The sequence below is a fragment of the Phyllostomus discolor genome, chromosome 3 (genome assembly GCF_004126475.2).
Source record: "Phyllostomus discolor isolate MPI-MPIP mPhyDis1 chromosome 3, mPhyDis1.pri.v3, whole genome shotgun sequence".
In the NCBI taxonomy this organism is placed as follows: domain Eukaryota; kingdom Metazoa; phylum Chordata; class Mammalia; order Chiroptera; family Phyllostomidae; genus Phyllostomus; species Phyllostomus discolor.
The window spans coordinates 6597938-6610399 of record NC_040905.2 but is presented as its reverse complement, the minus strand read 5'-3'; the positions used below and the strand labels follow the sequence as shown (position 1 = coordinate 6610399).

Genomic DNA, 12462 nt, shown 5'->3' with positions numbered 1-12462 from the left:
AAAACCCCTCATTAATTGGGTCCCCTTCTTGGATAGCAAACGTTTTCAAAGTCTCATAGCCTCACCTGCCCTTCCCCCGGAAGGTAAAAGAATATCCTGGCCGTAAGGGTTGTGGGAGTACAGGGACTCCTGCGACATTTTTTTGCAGATTTTGAATAGCAAACAGTTTTGAGGTGGCCTTTGAGTCTTCTAGAACAAGCAGATTATGTATGTAGATGCTTCTAACAGAGTTATTTCAAAGTCCGGTTAAGACAACTGTGGATTTTCCTAGGGCCCTTCCCAATTCTCTGGTCGTCTGTATGACCACCCAGAATTTCCAAAGAATGACTAGAATTTGTTTTGATGTGAAATACGTTTGTTTTTTCTGTTTTTGTGTCTCCATACAAAATTGTACTATCTCTAAGAGTAAGCGATATTTTCTTTATAGTTCTGTTATTTTTCCATAATAATTTATTAAGCTTTGATCTTAGAATTTTGACATCCTAACTTAAAGGTATAGCTGCATTTCCTGTAAAAGTCTATCAAGTCTCTGGTTTGTACCAAAATAAGTTTGAGTCCTATTGTTCATTTAACGTATTTGCCTTGATCTTTCCCAAAATAGCGCCCCCTCCAGTGCATTTGCAAACCTTACCTACTTTGCACAATTCCTTTCGAGAACAGAGGCAAGCACACCTTCTGGAGTCTGTGGCCTTGAGTGCCGACTCTCTAACCAGTAACTTGCTCTGTTCTGTCTTGAAAGATGGACCCCGTGGCGTCGACCTCCGTCCCAGTGTACTCGCTGCGCCTGGACAAAGAGTACGAAGTGCGCGTGCGGTCCCGGCAGCGGAACTCCGACAAGTACGGCGAGTTCAGCGAGGTGCTCTGCGTCACACTGCCCCAGACCGGCCCACTGCCGTGTGAGGAAGGTAAGAATGAAAGGTCGCCACGGCGGCCGACGCGGCTTTTCTCAATGTGCGGTGACCCAGTCCCTGCACTGTGCGCGCGGTAGCCAGATTGGGGTATCCCAGCATCCCAGGTTGGGGTCAGGGACCCCGAGCTCGCTCTCTGTAACAGGCTTTATCCACTGAAAAGCAGGAGGATGACTTAGGGTTTGAACTATTTAATTCAAGAAGAGTCCTGGGGGGAAGTGCAAGTTACAGAGGGGTTACCTCTAGATATCCGAGTTTCAGGTGATCCTTTCTTGACATGTTTCTGTCGTTCTAAAATGGTCCACAACGACTTGTTTGCATTTATAATCGGCATAAAGTGTTTTTCAGATACACGATGAAAAGACTCTGTATCTCTAAGGATGGATGTACTCTGTGGCTTCCAGGAGAAAGCGGGGTATTGAGTCAGCACAGGTAGTCAGAGGCAGGTGCTGGTGGGGTTTAGGAAGTTCAGGCGTGGCTTTTACCTGGCAAAGGGAGTAGGCCAGTTATGCTCAAGAATGGCATGGGATATTGGAAGTTCCTGTGTCAGAGAAGTACAAAGATAATTAAAGTTTAAAGAAATGAAACCTGGGAATGCATAATAAAAGAATTAAAGTGCTCAAATACAGCAATAAAGAAGGCTGCTTAACAACGCATATTAAGGGTATAAAATATTATCACTCCCACGTGAGCCCTGGCTGTAGCTCATCTCCGCGCAAGACAGGAGGTTGCAAGGCCGTGTGAGGAGCTGAGGTTTGTTAGCGGAACAGGCCCAAGCTACCGAGAAATGCACTGTATATTTCTGCGCTGAGGCACAGGTAGAATTCATGGTACGAAATAACACTTGAGCCGAAATGCCTGCAACGCAGTTTTTTAAGCTCTACCTAACAGGCTTGTTATTGCCAACAGTGTGATACAATGAAATTCTGGTTTAAAAAAATACACTTGCCACATACCCTTTAATCTGGTTGTGACAGCATTTAATTCACTTACCACAGTTTTTTTTAACGGACTTTTCTTTCCATGTTGAAAAAAAAAAAAGAAGAAAAAGAAGCACCTGCTTTCTATTATGTCCCTGGATATGTCATCGGTATAAAACTATAAATGCCACAAGATACAAATGATGTTCTCTTCTCCCCCACTGATCCTTTCTAATGTCCATAATATCTCCCCTGGGGATTTTAATACCTGAACCAGAAAATTAAAATAAGAATATTACAGTATAAAAGCCTACTTTTAATAAAGCGGCACTAAGGTAAATTTCACCCGTACTTTTCAATTAAAACACGGTTCATCTCTGCCCGTGCGGTAAGAATACCGGGAACCAGCTGCAAGGTGCTCGTTTTTAAGGACTAAGATAGAAGTTTTACAAACAGGTCCCCCCAGGTTTGCTGCAGAGTTGATTCAGGTCTGCGGGACGAAGGCCCCTCTGTGGTCTCCTGTCCCGGGAGGTTTTTGAAGCTGTAAAAGGATTGCTCTGCCCGTCTAAAACGTCCCAGTCGTGTGCCCGTACCTTTTCGGTAGCTCCTCCGTCCGGAGGATAAAGAAACATCAGCACGCCTTTGTACAGAAGGAGCCAAGGAGACGTTGCCCAGGTAAAGAGGTGTGCTGGCCAGCAGCACTTGGCTCCAGAGCTGGAGTCTTTCGTGCCATCCTCGGGTCCCTGAAGGATGCTCGAAGCAGATTTTTTTTCCTTAAAACCGTGGATTGTGCTTAAGCTTTATTTTGATTTTTTTCGAATGTAAAAGGATTTGAAAAAAAGTGTTCTCGGCACAGAAAATACTTCTCGATCATTGCCTTCTGTTCGGTGGTTATCCAGTGAAATCACTGACTTCCGCGGATGAATACAAATGAGACAATAGGAAAGGTAAACGTCAACTCTCCATAACCCTGTGAGTGACAGATTGCCTCGTGTGTTTCAGATTTCCAGTTCCCATGGTTCCTTCTCATCTTCTTTGGATTGTTCGGGCTAGCAGTGATACTAGTTTTATTCCTGTTTTCTAAACAGCAAAGGTAAGTGTGAGATCATCTACCGTAATGGTTTTGCCAGTTGCTTAGATTTCCATGTATGCTTTCGTTTGTTATCTGGTGTTGTCTTCTGCGAATCATGAGTGAAAATCTTAATTAACCCAGGAAAACGTTACCTCCAGTTATACATTTACCGCCTTGCTGTGTCCATCCAAGAGAATTCAGAAGTTTTCCTTCCGGCTGAGAAGCTGCCTAGGGCGTGAAGAGCTAGGGGCTCGGACTGCACAGCTGATGCTGTGCCTCCGTAGCCAGCCTCTTTTCCCAGAGCTCCCTCCTCGCCTCCTCAACGTCCTGACCAAGGTGACACGTTGACCTGGGACCCTCGGCAGCCCTGCGACTTTGGCGGTGTGACACTGGCCTCTGCACAGACCAATGGAACTGGCAAACCAAAGCTACCCAGATAAATCAACCTAATAAAGCCTTTCTAGATTTCCTACGATGGCAATGTCAAGTAATTTCAGGTTGTGTTAAATTATTTGGATACTTACCATTTGCTATTTCAATTGCACTTGTCAACACAGCTGAAATTCTCTCTAAGTTTGAAGAGATTCCTTTCTATATTCTCTTGGAGTTCAGAACTAAGATTCCGGGTATTATTCTGCCCCTCTATTTGATCTTGTTTGAGTCCCTTAACCCATTTGGAGCTCTGTGTTCTCATGGGTATTATGTGCGATGATGGAGCCATTCAATTCCCCTTGAGTTGTAAGATCTGCATTGCTCTTTCTCTTCCTGAAAGAAACTCAGTACAGACAGACTGCAAGAGACTTTAGGATAAAATAGAGGTCAATTATTGGTGCTGGTTGCCAGTTTTCTGGGTTTTTTTAAAAATATATTTTATTGATTATGCTATTACAGTTGTCCCATTTCCCCCTTTCTCTCCTCTCCACCCTGTACCCCCTCTCCCACCCACATGCCCCCCCTTTAGTTCATGTCCATGTGTCATACTTATGAGTTCTTTAGCTTCTACATTTCCCGTACTACTCTTGCCCTCCCCCTATCTATTTTCAACCTACATTCTATGCTACTTATTCTCTATACCTTTTCCCCCTCTCTCCTCCTCCCACCCCCCTGTTGCTAACCCTCCATGTACCCTCCATTTCTGTGGTTCTGTTCCTGTTCTAGTTGTTTACTTAGTTTCTTTTGGTTTTGCTTTAGGTGTGGTTGTTAATAATTGTGAGTTTGCTGTCCTTTTACTATACGTGCCTTTTCTTTATCTTCTTTTCTTAGATAAGTCCCTTTAGCATTTCATAAAATAAGGGCTTGGTGATGATGAACTCCTTTAACTTGACCTCATCTGAAAAGCACTTTATCTGCCCTTCCATTCTAAATGAGAGCTTTGCTGGATAGAGCAATCTGGGATGTAGGTCCTTGTCTTTCATGACTTGGAATATTTCTTTCCAGCCCCTTCTTGCCTATAAGGTCTCTTTGGAGAAATCAGCTGACAATCTGATGGGAACTCCTTTGTAGGTTACTGTCCCCTTATCTCTTGCTGCTTCTAGGATTCTCTCCTTCATTTTTACCTTGGCTAATGTAATGATGATGTGCCTTGGTGTGTTTCTTCTTGGGTCCAACTTCTTTGGGGCTCTCTGAGCTTCTTGGATTTCTTGGAAAACTGTTCCCTTTGCCAGATTGGGGAAGTTCTGCTTTATTATTTGTTCAAATACGTGCTCAATTTGTTGCTTTTCCCCTTCCCCTTCTGGTACCCCTATAATTCGGATGTTGGAATGTTTAAAGGTGTCCTGGATGCTCTTAAGCTTTTCCTCATTTTTTAAAATTCTTATTTCATCATGCTTTCCTGCTTGGTTGATTCTATCTTCCTTCTGGTCCACTGTATTGTTTTGAGACTCAGATTCCTTCCTTTCACTATTGGCTCTCCTCCGTATATCTTCCTGCATCTCTTTTATGGTAACCTGCATCTTTTCATCTAATTTGCACCCAAAATCAACCAATTCTGTGAGCTTCCTGATCACCAGTGTTTTGAACTGTGCATCTGATAGATTGGCTATTTCTTGGTCGTTCAAAACGATGAGTCCTGGGGGACTGATCTGTTCTGTTGGAAACATATCTTTCCCTGTCTCTCCTTTTTTTTTTCTTTTTTTTTCGGTCTGGTCGCTCTTGTTACAGTGGGGGGCGGAGCCTTAGGTGTTCACCTGGGCTGGGCGCCCCAGTCGCTAGATTGTGACATTATATGTGGGGGTGGGGGCGGGGGCGGGAGTGGGACGGAAGGAAATAATGGTGGTAGTTCTGTTCTCCTGGGATCTCAGTCCCTTCTCTGGGATCCTGGGCTGCGAGCTCTGCCCTGGTCCACAATCGCTGCCTTACTGGGTCCCCCAGTTGCAGCTTGCGTACTCAGGGATCACCTCTGCGATCTTGTGCCCCAGATGACTGTTGCGCCGATTTCGTGCCAAATTTTCCCCGACCTCCGCGCGCCGCCTACCCGCACCAACCCCGCGCCCGCCCGGCTTGTCTTCTCCTACCAGCCTGGATGTACGGGTCTACTTCAACTTCTTGGCTGTCCGACTTCCATTCAGACAAATCCTCTGTCAGTTCTGGGTGTTATTCTGGCTCTAAATTATTGTTGTTCTAATCTTGGTTGTGCGAGGAGGTACAGTACATCCACCTCTGCCTCCATCTTGCCAGAAGTCCCCACCAGTTTTCTTATATTTAGAATATTTCTAAAGTTCTATGAGTCCGTCTTGTCCCTGCACCTAGAAATAGGGTCCCCAACACTCCCAGTGGCGTGCCTGGGACTTCCCTGAGTTTAGCACCATAAACCCTGTGCCCTGGGAACCCTTGGGTCCCAGACGGTTGTCACCCTGCCTGGGACAGAAGACAGGTTCTTCGGCTAAAGCCAAGAGGCCTCTACAAATCAAAATAGCGTCTCTGCAAATTTACTACAAAAGCTTTGTAATTTGTTTTTTGATATTGTATAGCATTTGGCAACATCAAAACGGACTTATAGTAGACAGCAGGATTCTCACAAAGCTGGAGCTCCAGAGTGGCGAGCGTGCCGAAAGCCTCCAGGGGAACGCGGAGATGGTGGTTGTCGGCGGTGGCATCCCCGGTTCTGAAGTGTCACCCAAGGGGAAAGCAAAATTCACTCCGCAGCATTTCAGTGTGTCCCTGGCTTTCAAGCAACAGCTCTGTCTTACAAACACAATTGTTATGTGTTTGGGGAACAGTGAGTTGAGAAATCAACGAACTTGTAGAACTTTAAGCAATTTATGTATTTAATACCAACAACAAAGGAGCCATATTATAATGGTGATTAATTTGAATTCATTGATCGGTACAGTTGAAGGACTGATTTATATGTAACTGCACCTGATAAAATTACAATGTATATAAAGTAATTTACTCTTTTTTTTAAATTGTTGTTCAAGTGCAGTCTTCTGCCTTTTATTCCCATCCCAGCCTACCCCCCAGCCCTCCCACCTCCCTCCCATCTCCACCCCCAAAGTAATTTACGCTTAACATTAGCTGTCTATTTTGAGTCACTGTGAAACCTAAGTAAATTTGGTATGTAGTTTAAATACATTAACTAATAATATTTCAAAGGAAAAATAATACTCTCAAAAAATAGGATTTCAAAGAAAACATATTAATCTCTGTCTAAAGGGTGTTTTCAATGAATAATGAAGGTCTCCGCTATAAAGCTTGTTCAAAATCACCAAACTGTAGAATTTTTAGACATCTTTTTGGTACTTCCAGATTTCCCATGCTAGCGTAAGGCTAGAGTTAGTTCTTTGTAGAAAGGAATTTCTTTCTTTCATTTGACCATAAAAAATGCTTATCTTGTCTGAATTTTCACATGTTAGTGAAAGTAGGAGATGGCAGAACTTACTCGTCAGCAGGTGTGGAAGGAGTATGTGGTTCTAAGAATGTGGTTCAATGGTCATGAGAAGGAGGCGCTCCGTCCAGCTTCCCAGAGCCTCAGAGCTACAAAAGGCTCCAGGTCGCCCAGCCTTTGCTTGAGGTTCTGTGAGTCCACGCACCAAGCACTTCACTTTCTTTTTTTAACCCAGATCATTGAGTCAACTCTAGCAAAACTTGTAACGTAATTTAAATTTAAATAAAGTAATACAAAGTCACAAACATACTTTCATGCCAAGATGATCTTTATTCTGTGCTCTGTTGTTCCCACCATATGGCTCACGCCCAGCCTGGGAGCTGGTATGAATCAGGAAAGAAATAACATCGTTAGCATGAAACAGAAGGGCAGACAGAAAGCCAGACTCAGCCTGCAGATCCATGTTTTGTTATTTGATGCTGTTTTGATTTTGAACTAAAAACTTATCTACAAAGTATTTGTAAAATAGGGAATTTTTGCACAGAAAATTTAAGTGCATCATAGAATTGTGTATACACTGATTAGAAATAGTTCGAATGTAGTCTTTCCAACTGAAATGAACCCTGCAGCAACAGTGTAGTTAATGAGATCATCTTGTATAATTTTATAATTAATGGGAGCTGTGTGGTGCAGACTTACCCAGTCCACCCTAATTTGGCTCCATGTGAATTGGTCTGCCTTCCTCCCTCCCTCCCTTCCCCCCTCCCTTCCCCCTCCCTCCCTCCCTCCCTTCCTCCCTTCCCCCCTTCCCCTCTTCCCTTCTCCCTCCCTCCCTTCCTTTTCTCAGTAAAGTTCTGGTGAGCTATACATTCAAATTACCTTTCTCATAACTGAAATGGAAGTTGGCCTTACATGGAATCAAATTTCTCACTCCCAGATACTAATGCTTTCAATTTAAAAAAATGAAGAAAAAAAATTTTATAGGAATGCCACATTTTATTTAAATTGACTTCAGCTTTTTGTTGTTGTTGTTTTGCTCTTTTTTCTTCTAGAGTTTTTTCCTTATCATTTACTGCTTAATATTTTCCTTCTCTTTCTCATATTCCACTCCTAAGATACCAAAATATTTGAAATAAGTAATAGTACTGCCAATATTTTATGTCTGTCTTTTGAAATAAGAGAATGCGCAATTTTTAAGATATATCCAACCAAACTTTTAATTGTCTTCAAGGATTAAGATGCTGATTCTGCCTCCGGTTCCTGTTCCAAAGATTAAAGGAATTGATCCAGGTCTCTTCAAGGTAATTAGCTAACAAATTATCTAAGCTGTAGATAACATTAATCAAATGATGCCTGAAGAACATTGTCTTGCATTGAGAGCTTTTGCAAGCTCTATGCAACGCATTCCATTTTTTGTACCCCTTCTGGGGAAAAAACTTTTCAAATACTGCATCTCTTACAATGATGTCTTATGTCTTTAAAACTTCTTCACTATTATGTATTTTTATTACGTGATTATGTTACTGTTGTCTTTATTGTAACCATAATGAAATCCTTTAACCATTATGAGTTTCTTTGCATAGATCCTAATTTCTCGTTCTGCGTTCTAGGACGGAAAACTAGAAGAGGTGAACACAATCCTAGCCGTTCATGACAACTATAAACCCGCATTCTACAATGACGACTCTTGGGTTGAGTTCATTGAGCTGGATATCGATGACCTTGACGAAAAGACGGAAGGGTCGGACACAGACAGACTTCTGAGCGACGACCGTCGGAAGTCCCTTCACATCCTTGGGGCGAAGGATGACGACTCTGGACGTACCAGCTGTTACGACCCTGACATCCTGGAGGCCGACTTTGATGCTGGTGACATGGCTGATGGTCCCTCTGAGGTTGCGAAGCCGCAGAGGTTAAAAGGGGAAGCAGATCTCTTGTGCCTTGACCTGAAGAATCAAAACAACCCACCTTCCAGCGACGCTCCCCCTGCTACTCAGGAGCCCAGTGTCACCCCGGCCGAGGAAAACAAGCTCAGACCACTTCTTGTCGGCGACACCGAGTCGACTCACCCAGCTGCCCACGCTCAGCTGAGCAACCCGAGCTCACAGGCCAACATTGACTTCTACGCCCAGGTCAGCGACGTCACACCAGCAGGGAGTGTGGTCCTCTCCCCGGGCCAAAAGAATAAGGCAGGGATACCCCAGTGCGACACGCAGCCGGAAGCGGTCTCGTTCTGCCAAGCCAACTTCATCACGGACAACGCCTACTTCTGCGAGGCAGATGCCAAGAAGTGCGTGGCGGCCGCCCCGCCCGTGGAGGTGGGTGTGCGCGCGGAGCCCAGCTTTAACCAGGAAGACATTTACATCACCACGGAAAGCCTTACCACTACTGCTGGCAGGTCTGGGGCCTCCGAGCCGGCCCCCAGCTCTGAGACGCCCGTCCCAGACTATACCTCCATTCACATAGTCCAGTCTCCGCGGGGCCTCCTGCTCAACGCCATGGCCTTGCCCTTGCCCGACAAAGAGTTCCTCTCCTCCTGCGGCTATGTGAGCACAGACCAACTGAACAAAATCATGCCGTAGCCTTTCTTGGGTTCCCCGTGAGCTACATATTTAATGGCAAAAGGAGTGGGGCTGGGGCCTGAATGCTTAAACCAAAACAATGTTTAACCCTTTGGGGGATGGGGGAGGGCGGGGGTGAGTCTGGATTCTAAATGCCTTTTCCTGAAATGTTGAAACACGATGTTAAAAAATAATAATGAGAACACTTAATCAGATAGATATTCCTGTTGTGAATTGTAAATATTTTAAAGAATTGTCTCAAAGATTGTTTAGTGGCAGTGATCGTCTCGTTATCGTGGGTGTTCATTTTGTGATGCTATGCATTCAATGGCTGTGTTTTTAATGTAGAGTAAATCATGCTTTTTGAAAAAGCGAACAATCAGGTGGCTTTTGCATTTCGGGAAAATCGAATGCACAATATAGCACAGGCTAATTTTTTTTTTTATGTGATCGGGAGCTGAGAATATACGTATGAAGACAAAAAAATAGTTTGGATATGTAAAATTTATTTTGGCATAAAACTGATGAAGATATTTTTAATATTCACACTTCAAGCATGGCTGTTTTATATCACACAACCCACTGTGTGCCGAAGGGCGTGTGGACCCGTGTGGAGAACGTATGAGCAGCCGTCTGCCGCGGGCGGAGGGCTCCGGTCAGCGCACCTCAAGAAAACAAATAGACAAGTTAGTTTTTTACAAAGCCCTTTTTATACCCCTCCCCCCGAACTCCTTAAACACTTCTAAAATGATTGTAGTCACCCAAACGATCAGAACAGGCTCGTCTTAGCTGAATTTTTTAAACCAGCCTTTGTTCATTTAGGAAGCTTTCAAAATGTTTGCACAGACCCACGTATCATGAACCAGAAAGGAAACACACGGCAGAACCCTTTGTTTCCCCCAAGTTCAAGGTGCGGGCCAGAGCACCACGTCCTAAGAGAAGCGGCAGTCACAGCCGCTTCTCGGTTCACGTCGGTGAGGATGCTGCAGGAGAGCCGCGGCGCAGGGGGCGCAGGGGGCGGTGCTCAGTGCGCACCCAGAGCCCCCGCCGCAGGGTCCGGGCAGAGGCAGCCGGGCGGGCGTTCTCCCGGTGGCGTTACCTAGGGAGGGAGCGAGGTTCAGGAAGCACTGTGTAAGTCGAAGCAGGTCCTAATGAAACTGAGCAGATGACGATGGAGTGAAGAGTGCGAGAAACGGGTTTTGTGTCACGGCGTAGGGCCAGACGCGTTCTCAGGATGTACGGTGATGAGACACAGGAGAGACGAGATTCTAACCCCCCCCCCAGATAGCTCCAAGTTGACTCAAACCAACAGCAGAAAACTCCCTTCCGCACCCAGCCTTGTATAGGATTTATTTCAAATAACGAAAGAAGATATTACATCATTTTTCTTTTCCCCCTCGGGTGCACTGGCCTCAAAGCAGGTACTCAGAAGAAAACCAAGGGGCCTGAGCCATTTATGAATTGTTGCTCGATCCCTTAATAATCTAAACATCGAGCTTCGGTGCATTGGGACAGCTCCCCAAGAGTTTTTATCAAAAGGAGAAGAATCTTATCTCAGTGAAGAAGGCTTCTCACATTAAGTATTTTTTTTAAGGTGAATAAAACTTTCAAGTTAGCTTTAAGTTGAGTAGTATTTGCCATTTAGCGTAGGCCTTTTTAGGAAGTAAGCCTCATGGTTGGTAATTTTAAGTTCCCTCTTTCTCGCAAGGACCGGGAAAAGCTCGAATTGGGGTGTTGAAAGTGCAGCGTGTTCCTTTGTAATAATAGATGTTCCGTAGACTTCCCGCTACTTTGCTGCTATGGTTTTTCTCTCCGAGCTACATAATTTAGTTTCATATAAAAATCCCATCGCTGTAGAACCTAATTCAACTGAAAACTGTGTGTTTGGGACAACTATCTTACTGTTTCACACTAGGCTGACAACGTTTCTCTCGCCAAAAATAGCTAAATACCTCAACCAGTCTCAGAATGTCATTTTGGTACTTTGCTGGCCACACAAGCCATTATTCACTAGTATGACTAGTTGTGTCCTGCAGTTTATATATTTAACTTTCTTTATGTCTGTGGATTTTTTTTCCTTTAAAGTTTAATAAATTTATTTTCTTGGATTTGCGGTGGTCTGTGTCTCTTGTCAAACATGCACGTGCCAAGAAAGCATCCTGCCCCCGACGGCACACCGAGTCCTTCGTGTTGGAAGGGGACCTTGGTGTGGCTGGCTTAAACACGTGGACAGGAGTGGGGAGATTTTTGTTCTGTGCTGGAATATGGGGACGCAGTGGACACGTCTCCTGATCTTTCTGTGCAGAAGCAGGAGCCCGACCCACAGATGCCCTGCTGGCCTGCCTGGACCGCACCCTCTGGGGCTCTCTGAGTCCTGTTTTGGATGCATTCGAGTTTGCACAGCGTGTGTAGGGGTGTGGGGTATGTGTGGAGGGGGAGGGGAAACTCGAGTCTTTAAGCTACATTTCTAGCTTGAGCATGTCGCTCGGGGGAGGGATCGAGCCTACCAGGCACATATTAGCTGCTTGTCACCATGGGAAGCAGATTGGAAGTCGGGCCTGGGAGGAGGCGGGGAGGTGGGTAGTGCAGGAGCCTGAGAGCGCAGGGAAGCAGGGCGGCCTAGGTCCCCCCCAGGAGGCACCAGGCAGGCCTCACCAACTCCCTGCCTCCTGGGCAGTGAGGGTCTGCCAGGGCCCTGAGAAGGCCCCTGAGCAATTAGTGTTTGCTTTAGCAAGTTGGATGCAAACGGCAACAACTTTTCATAATACCAGAGGGTTACCTTCACTACAGAAAAAAAAACAAAAATTCTCCATCTGCTGCCTTCTGCCTTGGGAGCCGCCATTGCCTGCAAGAACCATGCGTGAAGCCTCAGTGGCCTTCTTTCTTATGTGGAAGTACAGTTTGGAGAATTGTGTCTCTTCTTTCACTGTGGTTTCGGAGCAGATACTGCTTCAACGTCCACCAAACTAGGGTCACCATTTAAGGTCAGGTATTTGTTTCCTACATGAGCTAACCCAGCCTTATGACATCGTAAGTGTATCGTGTAAACGCATGTGAGCACTTCAGGGGTTCACGAGCGAAGGGAGAGGGCTGAACAAGCACACTCCTTTCTGCTTCGGGGGATTAACGTCCCATCGAAGATGGTTACGCGTGTGTTCCTGCGTTCCAGCTTCTC

At 45.2% G+C, this 12462-nt stretch overlaps 1 protein-coding gene across 1 annotated transcript in view; it reads left to right on the top strand.

Moving 5' to 3' along the window:
• Positions 1-11395, top strand: part of GHR (growth hormone receptor) — a 217585-nt gene extending 206190 nt beyond the window's left edge. Inside the window, exons 5-8 of the mRNA XM_028529502.2 lie at positions 740-905; positions 2831-2921; positions 7958-8027; positions 8337-11395. Of these exons, the coding sequence (XP_028385303.2) occupies positions 740-905; positions 2831-2921; positions 7958-8027; positions 8337-9308 (1299 nt within the window). The 3' untranslated portion in view covers positions 9309-11395. The remainder of the gene's footprint in view (positions 1-739; positions 906-2830; positions 2922-7957; positions 8028-8336) is intronic.
• Positions 11396-12462: the final 1067 nt, after the last annotated feature.